Here is a 24813-nt window from a genome sequence, read left to right as displayed (position 1 = left end):
AAAAGTGAACCGACATTTATGAGTCCGACGCAAAATGCCAAAACGAAAACAATAGTCCTTCAGGGACAAAGCTCCTTTGGACTAAAAAAAAAAAAAAAAAAAAACTTAATATTTATTTGCTTACCTTATTAAATATTTCTTTCAATGTAAATTATTTAAGTTGCTTCGTTTTTTTTCCTAATACTTTCTCTTTAATTCTGTAGACAGACATAATCACTTGTTTAGTTACATTGTTGAAGTTCTGTAACTGCTGTTTCGAGAATTCCGACTAACTTGTCAATCGAAATTTTCTCGTTCTCAGTAGCTTCTCTGTCACTTTCTTCACTATCGGTAGCGTTATTTTCTGGATCTAGAACCATACTACAGATTTCGACATTCATTAATTGATTGATGATTGAGAAGCATTGTCATCACAATGAAAATCTTCTTTTATATCATCTCCATTTATTGCCGCTTCTCCACATTTCTTTACAAAATCCGTTAATTGGAAAATTTCACCTTCATTTTGCGATATCCGAAAACCTTTAAAATTCGCTGCTATCATCATCAAATTTAGCTATCCTTCACTATACATATTTGGCCATGCATCATGAACTTGGCGACTAACGACAAGTTGTTACGTTAAATTTTATCTTGCTTCTATCGCGCACCGAGACAATTAACCCTGAATTGTATTAGTTTATTTATTTATTATACTTATGTCTATAGTCTATTGCACATGCTTAAGGCTTATCAGAGTTCTGAATAAATAAATTTCCACATATACTTAAGCCTTATTGAGGGCCGGCGCTAGATATCTTACCGCCTGATGCAGTCTCTGTAGGTCCTAAATTCTGCGACTCGATGCGGCCATACGAGCCCTGGCGCTGATTCTGGGTTTATGTGAATAACAAATCAGATATTCTTAATTCAAATAGCCCTAAATATTTGTGTCTATGAGTATCATCAACAAAATCTATTTTTAGGGTATGGAAAGAAATTTTTGGTAAATATTTCCTCGTCAGCATTTTTCAACGCATTAAACTTAAATCTGTAATCATCGCCAAGCGTAACGTCAACATAAAAGGTTACCATACTCCTTTATTATTCAATTACTAACATAAAATAATTGTTTAGGGATTGCTACATGCACTCAAGTTGACATGTTTTGATAAATATGCGCTGATGAAAGGAAAGTATAATAAATAATGATTGGTCAGGTTGGCGTCAGATCAACGATGTATCTATGTGGAATGTTTTGGTTTGAGATGTGTGCCAAAGCAGATAAGTAGCAACGGAGCCAAATCACTGATCGTACAAATTTTACTAAAATGATTGTTTCTTCAATAATAAGGTATTTTATTTAGAGTCGAAGTGAAATTAAGAATCGAGTCTATCCAGATGTTTTATTATACACGGAAGGGGTAATCAAATGCGCATGCGTAAAACCTACGAGAAAAACGGTTTTGAGGTCCGGAATTTAGATCATTTCGGATAATGGACGTCCGGATTTCGGACCTTGTACTGTACTAGGATTTTACATACGAATTTTCCTAAAAGTAATATTAAAGAAGGTTTAGTAATTGTAAATGAATATTATTGCTCATGTTATGTTGCTCTCATTTACTAGATTACATTTTTACGATAAATTTCTGTTGTTGTTGGGACTGATCCTCCTAATCTGAATACAGTCTCGATAAAATTCACGATTTTATACTCTTTAAGAGAAAAAAGGTTGCTGCTGTTTGGGATCTCGTGGATGAGAGTACGAATTGGCTCAGGTACAGTACGACTTTGTAAAGAATATACTACCTTTTACTAATTCAGAAGTCATACAACAAAAATCAGCGTTGTCGATTCTTACCACAACCTCTCGTGAGAACTCTCGACTCGACGGTATTTTATAGGTCCTACACCGCAAAAACATTCTGAACATCCATACCTTCTCCGTGTCCTTGTTGACGTTAAACAAAGCCTGATTACAGGTTAAATCAGCATTTCGAAATTCCAAGCGCAGTGTAGCCACTTCAAAACTTTATAGCCCGCGCTTGGAATTTCGACACAAGCGAAATGATGCCCACGGATATATTATCTGCTAAATATTACCAGAAAAGATCAGGTGTTAACAAAAATTTCAGAGCAAAACTGAGATAAGGAGAATTTACCGAATATGTGCCTAAGATCTTTTGGGTATTAATACATTGCTTTATACCAGAAATTCGGATATGCAAAATACTTCCTTACGGGACACGATATTCCTTATAATAGAGATGCTTTTTACATGAACATTATACGGAGGGGGAAAATAATTTATTTATTTGCAAACATATATTTTTAAGAAATGTAACTCCCGTATTCTGATGTTATTCTGATCTTCTTTTTTTTCTTCCTCCTCAGGTTGATATAGGTGATGCCGTACCATTAAAAGAAGATGCAAGTTTTGAAATCATACCCTGCCCTGATGAAGGTTTGTGCAATAACTTTCTCTTTAAGCCGCATTCTTTTTTTCAGTATCACAGATTTCTAAAGCAGGATAAAATCAAATATAATGAATAATAAGAAAGAAGATTTATTATTTACCAAATAAATAAATAAATAAAATAAAACAAAATAAAATCACTTTATAAGTAATGAAATTTTTGTAATGTATATAATATATAAATTATATCAAAAAAGATTAAAAACGCAATTGTTGTTATCATTATATATATATATATATATATATATATATATTTATACAGAGTGATACTAAATATCAGGTAAAAATATAAAGGCACATAGAGGAGACCGGAATAATGACATATTGTAATCGTACAAGCGTGCGGAAATCGTGCTGTTGAGACTGTCGTTCCCTATGCGGTTTCGAGCAGTGCGCATCGCTACATGAATGCGGAGCCTAGTCTAGTCTAGTTTGTACGGCTATTGCCGAAATGTCGCGCTACTGCGCCACTTATCCGGCTCTTGAAAATAAGCCCGAAGGGCGCATGACATTGATCATTCATGACGATTAGGAGAGGTCAAAGGTGGTTTACAGGGGGCGACCATGAGTCGCAAAGCCATTGAGAGGCGAATGCAGCTAGAAATTCACGAAACAGGAGCCGTGAGGAATCTGAGTGACATGTTTGTGTTGTGTCATAAAAGAAGACCTAGACAAAATCCGACAATTTCTATCATGACATGTGAAGTAATACATAACATAATAAAATAAACATAATCATGCAATATTGTCAATAATACTACAAATAACCTGAAATTAAAAGGATACAAAATATTGATGCAAATACAATTGAGAACCTAAATAAAAATATATACACTATATACACTATGTAAAAGAACTGTGCATAATTATCATGATAAATTACGTGGGGAAATTTAAGTCCCGGGCGAGGTGGGCCGCGAGTGGTCGTAACGATGCATCTTCCTCAAAAATTACATAGTTCAAAACATTAAGATCAGACATATGAGTACAGTCTTGAGCCTTTTCAAAGAATTTAACATTGGCCTTATGCAGATATGTTTCAATGGACTCCATCTTAAGGTCTCGATGTAGGGTCTGATTGGAGACGTAATAATGTGCGTTAGTTATCATTCTTAAAACTTTGTTTTGAATAATTTGGAGCTTGCTTAACTCCTTTTTCTAAACTGTTGTCCAGGCGGGAGATGCGTACGCAAAAATAGGACGAATAATGGAATTGTAAATATGCCTTTTCCTCTTTATATCTAATCTGGAGGTTGCAGACAGGAGCGGCGTAAGACTTTGAATGACCCCAATAGTCTTGCCTCTGACATAATTTATATGATCTTTCCAGAGGAAATTTGAGTTATATTTTAGTCCTAAGTAAGTAGCACTTTTGACAACAGGAACGACAGTATCAAAGAGCACCAGCTGGACAGTTAAGGGATGATTCATTTTATTTTTCTTAAAAATCAGAAGTTTGGATTTGTCAGCATTAATTGCAATTTTCCACATGGCGCATCATTGTTCAAGCTTGGGCATAAATCTTTGTAGTTTCTTTACGGCAAAATTTGGCGACCCAGACTTGACAGCAAAAGCTGTGTCGTCTGCATAGCAATCCATGAAGAAATTTTAATCCAGATGTTCTGCAGGTAGGTCTGCCACGTAGAATAAATAGAGCACAGGCCCTAAAATAGATCCCTGCGGGACCCCGGCCTTCACTTGCTTCTTATTTGAAGTGCTTTCACCAATTTGAATATAGAATGTCCTGTTGGATAGAAAAGAGTGTATAATTTTTATCAACTCACTGCTGAATTTTGATTAACTTGTAAATTAGCCCCTCATACCAGACGCGGTCGCACGCCTTCGCCACGTCCAGCATGAGTAAGGCAACGTATCTTTTGTTGTGCAGTGCACTGCCTATGAACTCATTCAGTCGTACCAGCTGCTTCGTCGTAGAAAGGGCTTTCCGAAAACCAAACTGTTCGAGTGGTAATTTATCCAGATGTGGCTGTATACGGCTAAGGACAATTCTTTCGAGTATCTTACCCATACTGGGAAGCAGGCTAATGGGCCTGTACCCTTCCGGTTTCGTCAGATTTTTTCCCGGCTTTGGGAGCACAATCATCTTCGCAGACTTCCATATACGTGGCAAATAACTATTGTACAGACAAGCGTTTAAAATACCTGTGAGACGGTTGACCATATTAATAGGCAGCCATTTCAGCGCCACATTGTTCACATTATCCTGTCCGGGGGCCTTTCTATTCCTGAGCTTCTTAATAATGTTTAAGATTTCTGGAGCGAAGTGAGTTCTAAATGACTTTGCATGTCGTTTGCATGAATCCAATCTGTCACTGTGGAGTTCACAATAGTTGAAAACTCCTGATTGCATGGGGAGGTATTCGGGGTGAACTGCTTATCGAAGTGCTCAGCAAGAGTGTTACATTTTTCAATATTCGTGAGCGCAATGCCTTGCTCATGATAAATTGGCTTATTGACAGTGGTATTATTTTTTAAACGTCTTACGAAAGACCAGAAAGAGCTACTTGGCTCGTTAAAGCTCTCGATCTTCTCATCCAGAGTTCTTTACGATGAATAATGATCTGCTTTTTAATTTCCTTACTAAGTCTATTCATCTCTTTCTTCGTATTTGGATCACAGGTAAGATGAAACCTTTTTCTAAGTTTATTCCTGTCTTTGATGAGATTTTTGATCTTATTAGGTAATTTATCAGTGATTTGCCTTCTGGGGATTTTCCAAGTAGCCGCTTTATAGGCACTTTGTATATCTATCGTAAGCTGATTGGCAGCAAGCTCAATGTCATCAGGAGTGCGTAATCTAAGATTATTATTGTGACATTCAGAGAGAATTTCATTAAAGACCTTCCAATTCGTCGTGTTGATATGCTCGTCCATGACATCCTTAGTTGTACTTAGGGTCGCAATGACCTGGCAGTGATCCGAATCCAGTTCTTGAAGTACTTCAAGATCGAATGAGAAGGAGATGGTGGAGAGGAAAATATCTAAAATGTCACCAGTATTTGGATTTTGCGGCAGATAGGTGTATTCACTAGGAACATGAAAATAGACTGGGTAATTTTTAATGAATTCAGATAATTTAATTCCGTTTTTATTCGTTTTTCTACAATTCCATTCCTGACATTTAGCATTTAAGTCTCCCGCAAGTATAACCTGCTTATTGGTGTCCAGAATTTTGGCCAGGTAGTTGATATCAAGGATATTCTTGGGAGAGTTGTACATAGAATTGAAATATACATTTCCATAGTGTGGAAGGAGGACAGACACGGTGACTAGCTCATGCCCATTGTAGCGCTCATCATTGATCATACAGGATTACAGAGAGTTGCGGACAAAAATCGCGACCCCCCACCTCGGTGACTTAGACGGTCGCATCTATAACATATATAATTTGGAATTTTTATCTGAGTACTTGGCGTAGCAAAGGTTTCAGTAATCAGAGCCACGTTTATGTCATGACTCGTAACAAAGTTTGAAAGTTCCGTGAGCTTGTAGTGAATGCCTCTTGCATTCCAAGTCATAATAGAGATGGGAACATTTGTAGGTCTAACTTGACCCATTATCAACGATAGAGGAGTTTTTAGCTCTTGATTAGTTTCTTTAATCTCTCTGACTTGCTGCGATATTTGAAACCCAGCATTTTTTATGACGGAAACGAGTTCCGCGAGGTCTGCGAAGACTTGCTTTGCTTCACTTAAAATATCGGAGTATAGGCCTGAGGATAGTGCCTGTGAGTATGATTTATTTTCAATTACCCTACTGGTGAAATTGTTAGGTTTGTCAGATTTTCTTTTGGGAAATTTCTCGCACCCCGTGAAACTGAAAGTGTGGGAACTCCAGCAATTTACACAGAATAATGGCTTTTCGCTATTATTCTTATCTGGGCAGTCCTTAACGAAGTGTTCTTTGCCACATCTGACACATTTGGGTGCATAGTTGCAACTCGTCTGAGTGTGATTAAACCCCTGACAACGAAAACATTGCAGGGGTCCTTGTCTGCCTAAGTACTCTTTGAATTTAATCTTCATGTGACATAAGAATCTCTCATTATAGATTTCCTTTGATTTTTCACTTTTTGGAAGTGATATTAAGAACAGTGGGAGTTTGGTGACTTCTACGCTGCGGCGTCTGGTCATTTGTTTGACATCTTTAATTTTAATTTGTTCATGTTCGGATTTAATATCCTCAGTCGGAGTGTTTTCAGTGAGTCCTCTGAGGACAACTTTTAAATAACGATCTTCAGGGAGGATATAAGAATGATGTTCAACTTGTTTTTCCTTTTGTATTTGAACAACAGTCCGGTAGTCATCTGGTGATTCCGTAATAACTTTAATACTCCCTGTGGGTATATGTTCCCCGTGAAATTTGATTTTCCTTTGAAGGAATATAGCGCTAATTTCGCTCCATCTCAGTTTATTTTCCTTAAGTGTAATCGGGGGGATTCTGGAATTTCTATTGTTTTGTTTCTGATTATTTGAGTTTGTGGCAGTAGAGTTTTCATTATCCGGCGAAGTAGTGTCCATGTTTTCGTTATTCTGAGTATGTGTGTTTTCACTGACTGCTACAGAGGTAGCTTGTGTATTTGAAATGTTATCCTGACTGTGTGGCCTTTGTGGTGTATTTTCCGAAGGACTACTAAGCTTAATTTTCTTAAGATTTGGTCTTTGAATACGTATTCTAACTGTCTGATCACCTTTTGTCTTTGGCAGGTCATCATCAGAACTTGTAGGTTGATCCAAGGATATTTCATTTAATGAAATAAAGTTATTATGTAATTCAATTGGACTTCTGTCTCTATCATTTTCTGCGTTACTACTATGTAACAATTTATCCTGAGTTTTATTTGAATCCTGTTGTGTTAACCACAACTAGCATATCAAGCATACTGAGTAAGAAGTTGAGCATCTTACCTTCAGTGTCAGTAAATGTGCCATTTTGTTGGCGAATAGTTTCGAGTTCTTTAATTTGAACCCTCACGGCATCCAGAATCGTATCCATATCCGCAGTCCAGAATCAAGAAATCCTGCGCCCAAATCAGCAATCCAGAGTCCCACGCCCGGAACCGGACCCACTCGACGGTGTTCCGGCAGACAGATGAGCTGGCGAAAATCTACTAGGCCCCTGACTCACACCTGACAGCGTGAGCTTGGGGGTAACTAAGCAGACACAACAACCAAAATCTAATTAATTACGCGCACGCAATAAATTAAATTAAATCAGAATTTAAGTTAAAAATACTTAATTAATTAACGCAATAAAGCGCCGTAACATGCAGTATCTAAATGGCGTGGTATCACTCGTGCCAGCAATTAAGCGTAATTCGCAAGAAAAAGCGAAAAATAATTCTTAAAATAAATCAAAATAATTAAATAATAAAAGCATCCAGGCTTTTATAAAACAATACCAGCCTTCGATTAGCATTTAAAAATGCTGATGCAAGAGGATTGTATTTGCACGTGGTCGCACTTCGCAACACACGCTGAATCAGACAGGGCGTAGACGCAGCAACAGGATCGGAGGCAGGCACAATCTCGACAACGAACCTTCTCCTTCGGCGTCCACCCCTCGAATGAAAATGAATGCGAGCCTGCCGACATGCATTTCCTTTCCTTTTCTTTTTCCCACTATTGCCGTGTGTAGCTTGCAGATAGCAAGCTGCATACCGGCTGTCATGAATTAAAAAGTACATTGCAGGTATAGCAAATGCATGAGTGTGTCCGGAGGACAGGATGCAAAATGAAAGAGGGTGTGACTACTTTGTCACGTGAGGCTATAGCGGCGTCTGGTAGGCTGGAGAGATGCTGGTCCAAGTTTCAGGTACAGTGTGCATTTTTACAAATATTCAGTGCATAAACACATCAAAGTGCATTTTTCTCACAATTAGAAAGACTATATACAAAAATAAAATATGTATTTACAAAGTAAAATTACGCAGGGAGTCCAGCAGAAGCAGTCAAAGATATCTCTTAGTAGGGGTCTTTTGATTGGCTGTTGAGACGTGTATGCGAAAATCATGAAAATTTGCTATTTACAAAATATTATTCAATTGCAGAGACATAAAAACATATTTTCCAGTAAACTAGAAGGTAAATTAAATAAAATAAAAGAAATTTGAAACCAATAGGAGCAGTGAGAGATCTACAGTAAGCAGTAGAAGACTTTAGTTCGTAGTCACGTGGGAGGTCACCCTCCCGTGCCTTGACCCGATAGTGGCTGCTTAACTTTAAGCGTTTCAGTTTTCCAAGTAAATACAGGGTAAAAACTTAGGTTGGAAAGTTCTGATTTTCATTGAGGATAAATGCAGTAAATGGTCTAAGGTGCCTGTCTTCGTGCAATATTTCATGTTCAAAGAGGTTAAATTGACGCTGTAACAGCTTTAAATAGTATTAAAATCTTGTAGTTTAAATAATTTAAATAGATGAACATTAAGTTATTTGTAAATGGCAATATTTGAAACCAGACTCGAGTGCCACGTGCGACTCTCGCACGAAGAATGTAATTTATTTTTAAATGATAGAATATGTTTTCTCTTCTTGTTTGTATGTCGCCATTTTTTTTAGTGTTAAATAAAAGTTATTGCTGTGTTCCATCATTGGAGTTGCTTCATTTCGCCAAAGAAGTATCACAACGCATATGATTGCAGTCCTGGGCTTCTCTGAAGAAATTCCGATTTTGCTTTGCGATGAACTTATCTAAGGGGTCGATCTTGAGGTCATCTTGTAGACACTTATTTGTCACGAAATAATGAGCATTCGTAATAATCCTGAGATAGCGGTTCTGCACAACACATAATTTATTGAGGTCAGTTTTGGTCAGGGCGGCCCACGCTGGGGAGGCGTAAGTCATGATCGGTCTGATCGCAGACGTGTAGATGAGCCGCTTTTTTCCCACGTCGAGAGTGGAGTATTTACCAATAATTGGGAAGAGAAATTTGATAATTTGTAAGGCTTTATCCCTGACGTAATTTATATGGTAAGTCCACGTTAAGCGATCATTTATAATCACTCCGAGGTACTTGGCATGAGGAACAATTGGAACAATTTCGTTAAATAGATAAAGTCCTCTTTTGACAGGTGTGTTCCTTTTATTTCTGCGTATGAGAAGAAGTTGAGATTTGGCTGCGTTTATTTGGACTTTCCATTGCGCGCACCATCTTTCAATGCCAGGAATGACATCTTGTAGTTTTTTGATGGCGTGATTCATATTAACAGACTTTACTGCCAGGGCAGTGTCGTCTGCATAACAGGCCAAAATAGTGTTATTTTGAGATGCTTGAGGAAAGTCAGCAGCATAAAATAGATACATATAAGGTCCTAGAACTGACTCTTGCGGAATACCGCTATGGATATTTCTAGACGAGGAGATAGCACCGTTCACACAAACACAAAACGTCCGGTTTGTAATGAAGGAGTGAATTGTCAAGATCATTTCTCGGTCCACTTTAGCAGTAATTAATTTGGATATGAGCCCCTCATGCCAGACGCGGTCGAAGGCTTTCGCCACGTCCAACATGAGGAGAGCAACACTTTGTTTGTTATGCAAAGCAGAGCCACAAAAGTCAGTAATGCGTAACAATTGCTTCGTAGTAGAAAGGTGCTGGCGGAAACCAAATTTTTCCGGAGGCAACATGTTTAGATAGGATTGCATACGTGAGAGAATAATGCGCTCATAAATTTTTCCGAGCGCAGGCAGGAGACTAATAGGTCGATAGCCATCTGGTTTCGTGTGGTCCTTTCCAGGTTTAGGAATTAAAATAATTTTTGCACTTTTCCACTGCTGTGGAAAGTAGGAGTTAAATAAACACGCATTTAAAATGCTAGTGAAATTCGCTACTGCACAGGGAGGTAACATTTTAACTGCAGTATTAAAAATGCCATCATTTTCGGGAGCTTTGCGTGATTTGAGTTTTTTAATAATTTGAGACACTTCTACAAGGGTAGCAAATTTGGGAATATTTCGTGCTATGGGGGCATTTAGCCAATCTTTCACATGAGTAAGGGTGAAAAGTTCAAAGTTTCTGTCCACAGTCCAATCATTTGGCGTAAATTGTAGTTCCAAATGCGAGGCGAAAACATTTGCTTTATCTTCATTTGAAAGTGCAACAACTCCGTTGTGAAAGATGGGACGATTGGTAACAAAATTTGCTTTGAGGTTTTTTATTAAAGTCCAAAGAGATCCGTCACGGAAATCTAAGTTGCACATTTTTTTCACACCAAAGTTCGTCCTTGTGTTGCTTCACAGCAGTTTTGATGTCCCGGTTTAGGCAATTTATCGCCCTTTTGGCGACAGGATCCCAGGTAAGGTTGTAAATGTTTCTGAGGCGATTTCTATGCCTCATCATTTGACGTATTTTAGGCGACAGTAGGAAGAGCGTGTTTGTATTTACAACTGTATCACTAGCATTTTCAATAGCCCTTTGAATTTTTGAGGTAAATGAGGATACTGCAGAGTCGATGTTATCAACACAGTTCAAATTTCTGACATCAAGAACACTGTCTTTCATGAAGAGTTCATAGTGCTGCCAATCAGTAATTTTTTTAGTGGAAGCAGTATTATTTTTGTTCACTCCTAAAGTAGCAATGATCGGTAAGTGATCCGAGGATAGTTCGTGCAATACTTCAAGCGTGATAGGGATAGTTGTGGTGGACAAGACAATATCCAGAATGTCGGAATATTCTATTCTGTCCGGGCGATAAGTGTATTCGTCCGGTGTGTAAATAACAACAGCATGGCTTAAGATATAATTTTGTAGAGTTTTACCATTTGTATTTTCTTTACGGCAATTCCATGCGATGCTCTTAGCATTTAGGTCTCCTGCCAGGATCGTAGGAGTATCAGGAGGAGGGATTGAGTCTAGTAGGTTATAAGTTAACACATTATGCGGTGGATTATAAAAAGCACTGAAATAAATATTTTTGTACACCGGAAGGGTAATGCACACTGTAATCAGCTCGCAACCAAAGTCTTTACACTCTTTAACTAGGCAAGATGGTAAATTTCTCTTCACATAGATGGCGACACCTCCGCCTCGATGGCTAGTTCTATCACAGCGATAGATTCTGTAGTTGGAGATATTCAGACTGTAACAGCTTTGAGCATGTGTCTCAGTAATGAGCGCGAAGTCAATATCGTGCTCGTTCAGAAATTCTTGCAGTTCTGAGATTTTATTGCGGAGACTATTTGAATTCCAAACCGTGAAGCGGATTAAATTTGCGTTATTAGTGTGTTTGGCCCTTTATCTGAGATCACATTTTCTTGAGGTAGAGCGTTTTTTTCTTGGGTTAGTTGCTTGAAGAGCAGGGGAAGTCCAGAATTTTGAATAATTGCGACAAAGCTTTTAAGTTCATGTAGAATGGTTTTAGCTTCGCTTACCGCTTCAGGGGCAAGTCCACTGGCTATGGCTTGCGAGTAGGATTTGTTACTGATTACTCGATCTGCATAAAATGATGGCTGAACGTGAGCTTTAGGCTTTGGAAACTTTTCACAACCACGAAAGTTCGCAGTGTGTCCAGTCATCTTACAATTCGCACGGGTAGGAGGAGTATTCTTGTCTTTTTTACATAAAAACGATTGATGAGCGTCTCCACACTTAACGCACCGAGGTTCATGGTGGCAATGTGTCTGAGCATGGTGAAATCCCTGGCAGCGGAAACACTGCAGGGGTCCAGCTCTACCTCGGTATCTTTCTACTTTAATCCTCATTCCTAGGATGAAGGGGTGGAATGAGTGTTTTATGTTTGCGTAATCGGGCGGCTGCGCGCCAAATCGATTTGCCTGCAGTCGTTAGGGACTCAATGTATGTTTTCCACTCCGCCTGTTTTAATAAGCGGGTCGAAGCGGGTTTGACTTCGTCGAAGATATTTTTACTTTTTTCCTTACGATCCAGGGTGATCAATAAGAGAGGCATATTTATGACTTTTCTGTCTCGTCTTCGTTTGAGTTGATTCACTCTGATGATGCTATAACCTTTTTGAGTTAAACACTCAGCAATTTCGCTTTCGTCCGTATCATTGGGGAGATGTCTAATAACAGCCTAACATATTTGTTTTCAGGCAATTCGAAGCAGTGATATCGAATACCTTTGTCTTTGAAGACCTGTATGATTTGTTTATAAAGCGCAGGGGATTTGGATTCGATTTTAAATACACTCTGAATTAATTGACCAAAGTAATCCTTTTCAGCCTGCAGATTATAACCGATGAGGAGTGCTTTAACTTCTGAAAATTTGAATCTTTCATCTTTAACCATGATAGGCGGTGGTTTTCTTGAGCTCGTGCTAGGATTGGGTAATAAACGGGCTCGTGGTAAAAATTCCACGCTTAAGAATAGGGCAGCTGCACAGACAGCCCCCCCCCTCAGGGCTGTTCTAAGCCCACAGCAACCGCTGAGACAAGACATCCCATGCCTGCTCCCCCAACCACTTCACCATCTTATGCACAGATGGTGAAGAACACCACCGAGCACGGATTCAAATCCACGAATCCAAGACTGCCGGTTGCAGAAGCCCCTGCGCCCCAGCAGTATCAGCCATAGCAGAGTGTAGTAATGATTCCGACGATGTCTTTTCATCTACACTAAAATGCTTAATTGAAATCTCCCACGACCCATCGGTAGATAAGCATATTCTGCTTCTTGCCTTCAAAAAAAAAAAAAAAAAAAAAAAAAAAAAAAAACAATGCCTAAACTCAGGCAAGCAGATGCTTTAATGAGGGCATTTTATTTATATGAAAGCTATGTTGAGCTTTCAACTTAATTTCGGCTTTTTTAGACCCATGTCTTCTGTTTCTGTTTTTCAGTGATGAACCTCTATTAACGGCCTAAAATTCAATTTTATGAATAGCAGTTCAAACACCATCAGAGAACTGACCATTGGCACATGGAACGCCAATGGACTAACATTAAAAATCCACGAAGTTCGTGATTTTGTAGTAGAGCATGATACTGACGTGCTGTTAGTCCAAGAGACTCACCTTACCCCAGGGAATACTCCCAAAATTAGGAATTATGACATTTACTGTACTGACAGGGTGTCACAGGGCAGAAATCCCAGTGGTGGCACTTGTATCTATGTGAAGCGTTCCTTAAAGCATCACATGATACCGTCCCCTGATTTAAATTTATTGGAAGCGACAATTATCAAAATTTTCCTTCAAAATTCCTCCCCGCTGACAATAGTCTCAGCTTATTTACCTCCACAATCAGCAGCACGTGGAAGGCCAGCTTTTCCTGTCAGTGATTTTGATAAACTTTTGAATGTTTCAAATCACCTAATTATTGCTGGTGATCTAAATTCACGCCATACCGCATGGTTTTGTTCAAATAGGAACAGGCATGGTATTAGTCTAAATTCATGGTGCCAGAGTAACCATGTTCAGATCATAGCTCCTACCCTCCCGACTTTCTACCCTGCAAGAGGGTCCCCCGCAGTTCTTGATCTTGCTGCCTTTTATAATATATTTTTTCGGCATGAAATTAAAGTGATTCAGGAATTGGACTCCGATCACTACCTTGTTTTGATTACCTTAGATATTCAAAATCGATACTCAAAATTAGAGGAGCAAGTCTCAACAAATTGGGACGACTTTAGATTTATTTTGGAAAAAACGTCACTCCCTTCCATCAAAATTTCCAGCAATTCGGACTTTGACAGGCATATTAAAAGTTTGGAGTCTTTACTTAAAGAAGCGAGAGCTGCGACTTCAAAAGCACTTAAACACCCAGGTGCTAGGCTCCCACCTGAGACTAAATTCAAAATTAAGCAGCGGAACTACTTGCGAAGAATTTGGCAAAGGTCACGAGATCCAAATATCCGTGCCCAGTTCCAAGATACAGAACGAGATAAGGACCGAAACCCGCTTATTAAAACAGGCAGAGTGGAAAACATACATTGAGTCCCTAACGACTGCAGGCAAATCGATTTGGCGCGCAGCCGCCCGATTACGCAAACATAAAACACTCATTCCGCCCCTTCAAACGGCCGATGGCGCACAGATGGCCTACACTTACTCAGAAAAGGCTGATGTCATAGCTGACAGCCTTGCAACTCAATTCACACCAAATCACGACTCCTACTGTAACCGCCCGGTTACACAGGGGCGCATACAAGCACGGGTTAAAGATTTTTTAACACAACCCATCTCAACTGAACTTCGACCAACGGACCCTACTGAAGTTATGGTTTTCATTGATAAATTGAAACCTAACAAGGCACCTGGCATAGATTCTATTTCGAATTGCATGATCAAAAACTTCCCCCCCCCCATGTTTATCGTTTGGATCACGGTACTTATAAATTTAATGCTCAGGAGAAGCTACTTCCCCGACTGTTGGAAAATTGCAGCAGTCGTCCCCATTCCAAAACTGGGACAAAATTTAAACCTACCAGTCAATTACAGACCCATAAGTCTGTTATCCTCTCTCTCAAAGATCTATGAATTTGTCTTACTTAATCGCCTGAATGAATTCTGTCGGGATCAAAATTTATTAATCCCGGAACAATTCGGCTTCCGACCTAAACACTCCATAGTACACCAGTTACTATGTGTAGTGGAATTCATTCACGAAGGCTTTCGTAAGCGAGAGAAAACTAGTATTGTCTATTTAGACGTTGCCAAAGCCTTTGATAGGACTTGGCATGACGGGATTATTTACAAGTTCATGCGGCTTGGTTTTTCGGCTCATCTCATTAAAATTATTAACTCGTACTTGACCGGAAGCAGTTTCCGCGCGCGAATTAACCACGAATTCTCATCTCCCCGCCCAATCTATGCTGGCGTAGCTCAAGGTAGCCTCCTTGGATACTTTGATACTTTTGATATGCCTGTTTCAGCAGGAATTATTTCCCGCTATTACCGGCACCTCAAATAACCCCGGTTAGGGGAGACATAACATACAGTGCTTCGCAGGAATACCTTGATAAGGGACTGCAGGAAGATTGTGTAGATGCGCCCAGGCCAGTTGGGCATAGGGCCTTAAATTGATGTCAATTTCTAGGAGCTCGTACTTAAAATTGTCAGAATAATTTACTTCCGCGTTGGTGATGGCTTTCTCGAAAAACTTATTATTTAATTTATTGATGAATAACGCCAGATTTTGGAGTTTAAGGTCTCTGTGTAGCTGTTCATTGCGAACGAACCAGGGTGCTCCTGTGATTTTTCGTAAGTAGTTGTTTTGGAAAACCTGCAATTTATTTAATACGGAGGGGGGAACAGAGCACCATGCAGGGGAGGCATATGTAAGGATGGATCTTAATATTGATGTGTAAATTTGCTTCTTGCGAGCAAGATCCAGTGGTGAAGAAGCGTCAAGAAAGTTTCGGAGCTTCCTAGAGACTCCTATGGCTTTCCCGATGGTCATGGAAATGTGAGGACCCCATGTAAGAGAGCCGTTAAAACGAACTCCCAAGTATGTAGCCTCTCTGACTTTGGGCACAGTTTCATTAAAGAGGGTCAGATCTGCATCAGTGTTTTTTCTTCTATGCCGTCCTATCAGTAATAATTTAGATTTTGTGGCATTAATGGACGTCCTCCATTTGCAACACCATTCCTCTATCTCGTGTGTGTGGTTTTGTATTCTGATCATGGCATGTTGTGGATTAAGTGAACTAGAAAGAATGGCGGTGTCGTCCGCGTAGCAGGCGGTGATGCAGTTTGTATTTTCAATCATAGGGAAGTCCTTAACATATATAAGATAGAGAATATGCCCAAGGTTGTTTCCCTGGGGGACGCCGGCTTTAATTAATGTATTTTCAGAATAAACATCGCCCTGCCTGACATAGAAGGATCGATCACTTAGAAAGGAGTGAAGAATCAAAATCGTTTTCCTGGGGAGATCAAGGGAAGCAAACTTGTAGATAAGTCCGTTATGCCAGACGCGGTCAAAGGCTTTTGCCACGTCCATCATAAGGAAAGCAGTTGTCTGGTGGTTATGAATAGCTGCGCTTAAAAATTCAACCATTCTGATAAGCTGCATTGTGGTAGACAATCCTTTACGGAATCCAAACTACTGGTTTGGAAGCGCGTTTAGGGCTGGCTGCAGTCTTTTGCAGATAATTCTCTCTAGGATCTTTTCCAGTGCAGGAAGCAAGCTGATTGGGCGAAACCCATCCATTCTTGTATTATCTTTTCCCGGTTTGAGAATTAAGATGACAACCGCTTATTTCCACTCAGCTGGGAAATAGCATAGGTACACTCAGCTGAGAAATAACATAGGCGTTGTAAATGCTACAGAGTTTGTTAATGAAATTACCAGGCAAATGTTTAATCATTGTATTAGAGATTTTGTCCTTCCCAGGTGCTTTTCTATTATGAAGTTTAGCTATAATAGAGCTAACTTCTGCGGGAGAGGTAAAAACAGGGAGATTTTTGACACTGGGTTGGTTAATCCAATTATCGACAAACATATTAATGTAACTAATGAAATTTCTGTCTGAAGGGGTCTCATTTGGAGTGAACTGCTTGGCGAAGTGGGTGGCAAAGGCTTTAGCTTTGTCTTCGTTGCTGTACTTGAATCCAGTGTCGTCCTGTAGAAGTTTGTTGCTTGTTTTTGTCGACTTCATTAAACGGAGGGACTTCCAGAATTCTCCGTCTTCCGCGTTTAATTTTTCAATTTTGTTATTCCAAAGTTTAGTCTGGTAGGAGTCAATTAACTTTTTAATATTGCGATTAAGTTTATTAATTTGCGATTTAATTGCTAGGTTACGTGAGTAGGCGAAGATCTTGCGGAGTCTATTTCGTGTTTGGCTAATTAATTTAATTTCTTGCGGAAGTTTGAAGTGATGTTTTTTATTAATAATTTCTGTAGTATAATTTTGCAATGCCGTATCAATGCAGGTGGTGATACTTGTGATAGCCTGGTCGATATTATGCGTAATTTTAAGTTGCTCTGTTTTGGGGAGGTGATTGTTAATTTCAGATTTGAATTTTTCCCAATCAGTAATTTTGTAAGTGGTGCTTGCTTCAGGCCTGCCAATACCAAGGTGTGCCAGAACTGGCACGTAATCTGAAGAAAGATCATTGATTACTTCCGTAGTGATCGGTAAGTTATCAGATGTGAGGAAAGGATCCAGTATGTCTGGATACTGTCTTGGGTGAGTAAGCCGGAAAGTAAAATCTTCTGGAGGGTAAATGTAGTATGGGTAATTGAACAGGAAGTTTTGAAGGATATCACCGTTTTTATTTGTTTTGCGGCACCCCCAGCTAACATGCTTAGCGTTAAGATCACCTCCGATTATGGTGGGAAAGGGGTTATTTAGCAAATTCTGTAAGTGTTGATCTTGCAACCTGAGATCTGGAGTGTTGTAAAGGGCGCATACAAGCATATTTCCCCAATTATGGATCCGAACGACTACCCTAACTTCTTCAAACCCGTGAGAATTCTCAAAAGCGTAGAAGCAGGAATCCAAACTCCGCTTAACATAGATTACGGCACCTCCGCCTCTATGTCTGATCCTATCACAGCGATAACTGCGATAGTTAGCAATACTCAGGGAGTGCGCTGCAGTGATTAGTGCAATGTCGATGTTGTAGTGTGTGAGAAAGTCCTGCAGTTCGCTAATTTTGGTGATAATGTTCTGCGCATTCCATGTCATGATCGTCACTGGGGTCATTTTTACTAAGGACCTACGATCCATAATTTATCTTAGTATCGGGCCTCACTGTAGTTTGCTTTTCTGCCATGGCAGTTGTATTGTGTAGAAGCGCTATAAGATCAGCAAGGTTCTTTATGACCTGCTGAGCGTCCGCTACAGCTTTCTGAATTTTCCCCGCGAAAATATCAGATTGAACAGCCTGGGCGTAGGATTTATTGACAATGACCCTTTCATCGAACTTGGGAGCATTGGGTTTCTGCTTTGGGAAGGCCTCAAAACCCCTCCAGTTGCTGGTATGCTTCCCTACACAGTTACAACATTTCGGCTCAGAATCGTTAGGTTCCGGGCAATCCCGGCTTTCATGAGGGCCTGCACACTTACAGCAGCGAGGCGGGTGGTGACACGCAGCCTGCGCGTGATGGTATCAGGTCTGGTGTTCCTCTTTACTTGCTTTGGAAACATTAACTGTCCTGACCCGGAACAGGGAGCAGGGAGCTTACTAAAGCTATGTTCAATAAATTGTGAAGTAGACAATACACACAGACTACACACAAGGGTACAAGATACAATACACACAAGGGTATACGAAACCCTTTATTTTTCTATCTTTACAGAGATTTCCGGACTTCGGAATACAGAGACCAACCACTTGTGGTCTGAACGGAAGAATATAAAAATATTAACTAAAACTCTAACTAAACTAACTTTGGATTAATAAACAAGTGCCTAACTTCAAGATTGGCCGTTAATTAACAAAAAGCCGTATGTAGTACAGAGAGCTGCTAAAACTACGATAAGTTTAAAATTATCACGAGGATTAAACCTCTGGCCTTGAAGGCAACCAGCAACCGAGTAAAAACTACTATGGCAAGCGGCCTGCTTCTAATAACTCCTTCCTCTCTCTTGCTTGGCAAAAAGCCACAACTTAAGTACTTGGCGTTAGCAAGACAAATTTGCATAAATAAGTTAAAAGCTTTTAATTCTGGCCGGAAGTAGAAAATAAGAAGTGATACTAAAGATTTAAAATAAAATAAACGTTAGTAAAACTTAGGATCCTTACATACTTTCCGCCAGAGTTAATTAGTTTGAAACTGAGGTCTAAAACGACCTTGTTGAAAACTTTTAGCTCTAGAATCTAGCGCGGCCAATCTTTTACAAACATTTCTCACTAGAAACAGAAATTAAAAAAGTCGTTTTTACATTATCAACTCCATGGACAAGAATTTTCATCTGTACTGCATCTAAACAGGAGTTTCTTAGTTGAAATCTGGTTCCTTCCAGAGATCTGGAAGGAAAACTTGTTTAATGAAATGTTACACAATTAAATGGCAAGTAACATGAATACTTATATTTCTCTTTTAACATTCTTATTTCATTCATGACGTTATTTAATTATCTCCTCGTGCTCTCTGACATGTGTTGTAAAGGAAAACACCAAACACGAGCGTGTCTATGTAAAGTGTTCAACACTACCGCCTGCAATCAAAACACTAACGTGTTAAAATTCAACATAACAAGACCTCAGAACACACCTTATATTCATCTCTAAACCCTGAGGTACTATTCTGAAAAGTGGCTAACTCTGAAGTGTAGCGTCAGAGAGCCTAACTACATTCATTCAACCTTTAACACATATTCACAATAATTTGCTCTTTTTACAGTCACAAGAATAAGTAAAAATTTTTGGCATTACTCTAATATTTTCACTTTTAACATATTGTTGCGTGCGTACGGGTTCGTTATGAAATGAATGCACAAGTCCGATGAAAAATGAACAAAAATTTATTATTATCACAACAAAAAATGCTTAAATTTTCTCAAATTATCATGCAGTATTACAATATCTCACAGTAGTTATCTTTTAACTACTCAAATGTCTAATAGAACGTAATTCAAAACAGCTAAAGAACGCTAATCCGCGAATTCGCTACAATCAACAAGAGCAGTTTTTCTAAACAACAACAAACTAAGCAACTACTACAAACTGAGATGTTTTCCTCCTTTTATAAGATTTTAAAATCACGCGCTAGAATTTTCCAGTACTTTCTCGAAATCAAAAAGAGATATTTATTTATTTAATGCACGCGCTCTTGTATTTTCAATTTTCCGGCTTAGCTTTCTTTCGCGCTGCACCGCGCGAGAAATAAAACCATTTAATTTATAATTGAACTAACATTAGCTTTTTAAATACCAAATTCGTAACACTGCCCCCTTCCCAAGGACTGCACGTCCCGGGAAGTACAATCCCTGGACAAGAAGCTAAACTTACAACTGTGGCATAAATGCAACTGAGGCATAAACATTACATTACAATATCAAACAACATGAACAATAAATGCAATAACTAACTTAAACAAATCAAATACTAAATACAAATCAAATCAAATACACATTTAAAAACAAAAAGGACCATGGTTTTATACTATTTACAATTATTTACATTACGTAATATGGCCATAGTAATGAGCTAACCTGTCGTAATGAACGACTTTAGGTTTAGAGTTCGAAGACTTACGAATCCGAACCACGACGTCATTCAGCCTGTTTAGGACCGTGTACGGACCATCCCAAGGTGACTGTAATTTCGGACAGAGTCCCTTCCGTCGAGTCGGATTCCACAACCACACCTTGTCTCCTTTGTGGAATTGATGTTCAGTAGCTCTTGTGTCGTATCGGGTCTTCATCTTCTCCGTCGCCAAGTTGACTCGCTCTCGTGCAAAGTTGTGCATCACTTCAAACCGGGCCTGGAGATCTGGAATATATTCCTCAGGCGATGAAGGAGCATCGGGAGGGCGACCAAACAAGAGATCACAAGGCAGACGAAGGTCACGACCGAAGAGCATCTGTGATGGAGAATAGCCGGTAGTCTCGTGGACAGCACTGCGGTAAGCCAGTAAAAAGAGTGGTAATTTCTTGTCCCAGTCCTGTTGGTTTCTGGAAACCACTAATAAGAGGTTATTAAGGATGGTTCGATTGAACCTCTCTACTATGCCGTCCTACTGGGGATGCAATGGCGTCGTTTGAGTTTTTTCAATGCCGAGTAGTTTGCATAGTTCTTTGATTACTGCCGAGGCAAAATTCCTTCCCTGATCGGAATGTAACTGAAGAGGGACTCCGAACCGGTAAATCCAGTGCTGTATCATTACCTCCTACTGTGACAGCCTCTTGATCAGGAATAGGATAAGCTTCAGGCCGCTTGGTGAAGTAATCAATGACAACGAGTATGTATTTGTTGCCATCAGCAGTTCGTGGCAGAGGTCCCAAGATGTCAAAGGCGATACGTTCAAACGGCGCACCTACGTTGTAACGTTGCAGCTTGCCTCGGCTGCGTTTCCTCGGTCCTTTCCTACCTGCACAGGCATCGCAAGATCGACACCACTTTTGCACGTCATCCTTTGCATTATTCCAGTAAAAGCGCTCACGAACTCTCTGTAAGGTCTTCATAATTCCAAAGTGACCTCCTGTAGGGCTGTTATGTAGTTCTTTAAGGACATCAGGAATCCGGGATCTTGGAAGTATCAGTTGCCATTGGAACGTCTTCCCATCATCCGATTCGAATTTCCGGTATAAGACGCCGTTTCGAATGTGAAGTGAATCCCAGAGTGCCCAGTATTGTTTTGTTGTAGGACTACAGATAGAAATGTCCTGCCAAGTAGGTTTTCTGTTTGATGACTCCATTAAATCAATTATGGGTTTAATGTCGCGGTCTTCCAGTTGGTCTTTCCTGACTTCATCATCACTCCACGGGTCTCGATCAGCTGATGTTGATGTTGTAATTTGTCTTGCGACCGGAGTCAGCAGCTCGTATTTCGCTTCCACCCTGGAACAATATCGGCAGCTTTCTGGGCAAGGTCGTCTAGACAGGGCGTCGGCGTTCCCGTGTGATGATTCCTTACGACGACGGATAGTAATGTCATATTCTTGGAGTCTCTGTATCCACCTGGCTATTTGACCCTCAGGATTCTTGAAATTTAAAAGCCAGGCCAATGAGGCATGGTCCGTGCGGAGGAGGAATTTTCTGCCGTATAGATAATGATGGAAATGTTCTACAGCTTTGACTATGGCGAGCAACTCTTTCCTGGTGACACAGTAATTCCTCTCCGGTTTAGACAGGCATTTGCTCCAGTACGCTACTACACATTCTTGGCCGTCTATTTATTGGGACGAAACCGCACCGACACTTTCATTGCTCGCGTCCGTGTCGAGAATAAATGGTCTGTCGAGCTGAGGATACGTCAGGATTGGAGCAGATGTTAAAGCTTCCTTTAAGTTGCTAAATGCATCCTTGTATTCTTTTGTCCACAAAAACGTTTGCTTGCTCTTTGTCAGCTTGTGAGGGGTCTTGCGATGGAAGAAAAGTCCTTCACGAATCTCCTATAGTAGGTGCAAAGCCCTAGGAAGCTTCTCTGCTGATGGACTTCTTCGGGACGTTTCCAGGATTTAACCGCTGATACCTTTTCAGTATCCGTGCGTACACCTTCTGCAGAGATGACATGTCCCAGGTAAGTCACTTCCTTTCGGAACAATTTGCATTTAGCGGGACTCAGCTTCAGATTGGCTTCTCTCAGTTTCTGAAGCACCTTCCTAAGATTTTCTAAATGTTTTTCAAAACTCTTTCCGACGATGATGATGTCGTCCAGGTATATCAGGCAGGCTTCGTAGGAAAGGCCTTTCAAAACAGTCTCCATGAAGCGTTCGAATGTTGCCGGCGCATTACACAGTCCAAACGGCATCACCTTGAATTGCCAAAGCCCTTGTCCCGTAGTAAATGCCGTCTTTTCTCGGTCATCAGGATGGATTTCTACCTGCCAATACCCACTCTTTAAATCAAGTGTTGAGAACCACTTGCTTCCAGAAAGAGTGTCTAGAATGTCATCAATTCTAGGAAGAGGGTAACTGTCTTTTTTCGTAACCTCATTCAACCGGCGATAGTCAACGCAAAATCTTGTTGAGCCGTCTTTCTTTCTGACGAGAACGATGGGAGATGCCCATGGACTCGCTGAAGGCTCGATGACATCGCCTTCTTCCATATCTTTTAACAGTGTTCGCACCTCTTCCTGTTTAGCAAACGGTAGACGTCTTGGATGTTGCTTGATCGGAGGATGATCGCCGGCATCGATTCTATGTTGTGTCAAACTAGTTCGACCCACGTCAGAAGACGAGCGGGAGAAAACAACTTGAAGATCTTTAATGACGCGATCGGCAGCATTTCTCTCTTTATCGTTTAATTGTGCATTCTGCAATAACTCCGATATAATGCTCTCTGAGGACACGGGTTCAGGGATGTTACTCTTTCTTTCAACGCTGGTTACTGGAGTACATGCTGCAACCACTTCACCTTTCTTAATAATTCTCACCTTCTCAGTTACATTGGCGACTCTCACCGGGATAACCGTTCTGGATAGATCGACGAGTGTTGAGGCTACTAGTACTCCTTTTGGGCTATTACAGTTATTGGGATATTCTATGATGCCGTAGCGGAAATTTCTGTTTTCGGCTATGGATCCAGAAAGTAAAATTTCTGTTCTTGCCGGTATTGTGATATTGTCTTGTGCTATGATTTTATGGACAGATTTAACTTCTTCATCATTAACTAGAAATAACGCTATGTCCTCAGATGTAGAATGCAATTCGTTATTTTTAAAATCCAAGGAAAAATTGTATTTACTTAGAAAGTCCAATCCGAGTATGCAAGAATCAGTGATCTCTGCTACATATGCCGTGTGATGGTAAGCGGCACTTCCAAACGTGATGTTAACATTTACTTTTCCGTCGATGTCGATCTTCTCACCGGACACAGTCTGGAGGATAACGCAGGGCGGCGTCCAGATAAGTTTGTTTCCTAGTTGTTGAGCCAAATCTTTTCGGATGATGGTAACGTTGGCTCCTGTATCTATAGTCATATTTCACGGAATTCCATTAATATGTCCTATTATGAAAAGTCCATTACTGCCGCCTCTCACTGCAGAAATCTGAAGCGCTTTAAACGGGGGCTTTTCATTATCTGGCAACCTCCGCCCCCAGAGATGGCCACTAATTAGTTTCCCTCCTGCTTGTTAGAAGCGGTCTTAACATACGTACCCTGGGGTATTCTGCAGTTTCGTCGTATGTGTCCTTCAGCACCGCAGTTCCAGCACTTAACGGTCGGTTTCTTTTCACCAATATTCCGTCTCAAGGCGTTCAGTTGTCTAGTTAAATCGTCTAGACGAGCGGTGACTTGATCCCCTGGTTCTTGGACTTGAGCAGCTCTGACTGGGTGGCGGTCTCGACGAGTGGCTTGCTGGGCTGCCTCGAATTTCATGGCGTACACTAGAGCGCTTTTTAAATCTTTTACATCCGCCATTCGTAGAGCTTTCTGTATTTCAGTATCCTGGATGCCGTCGATAAAGTATTGCAAGGACACGATTTCCCTTGTTTCTGTCGGGCATTCCGAAAAGGCGAGATGGGACAGCCTTTCAACATCCGTGGCGAGCTCCTGAAGTGTTTCGGTAGGCTTCTGTTGACGAGATTTTAATTGGAGCCTGCTGTAGTCTTTTAAACACTTCTCCCCAAAAGCGCAGCTCCAAGGCGCCGGACAGAGCTTCGAAATCTGACCTTTTGTTTTCGGGAAGAGTCTGAAGGATATCCGCTGGGTCTGCTCTCAAAGAAACGGCGAGATGACAGGCCTTAGTTTGGGAATCCCATCCATTCGCATCCGCCACTATAGCAAATTGTGTTTTATACACTTGCCAGGATGTCTTCCCATCATA

The 24813-nt window shown here is 40.3% G+C and overlaps 1 protein-coding gene across 1 annotated transcript in view; it reads left to right on the top strand.

The window, feature by feature from the left end:
* Nucleotides 1-24813, top strand: part of LOC118194940 (uncharacterized) — a 75671-nt gene that overhangs the window by 4904 nt on the left and 45954 nt on the right. Inside the window, exon 2 of the mRNA XM_085811006.1 lies at nt 2377-2446. Within this exon, the coding sequence (XP_085667132.1) occupies nt 2377-2446 (70 nt within the window). The remainder of the gene's footprint in view (nt 1-2376; nt 2447-24813) is intronic.

Source organism: Stegodyphus dumicola, chromosome 2 (assembly GCF_044657685.1).
Source record: "Stegodyphus dumicola isolate Sdum_Otavi_A_Nest chromosome 2, ASM4465768v1".
Lineage (NCBI taxonomy): Eukaryota > Metazoa > Arthropoda > Arachnida > Araneae > Eresidae > Stegodyphus > Stegodyphus dumicola.
Note: the sequence above shows the minus strand (reverse complement) of the source record. Positions and strands in the feature narration are given on the sequence as shown.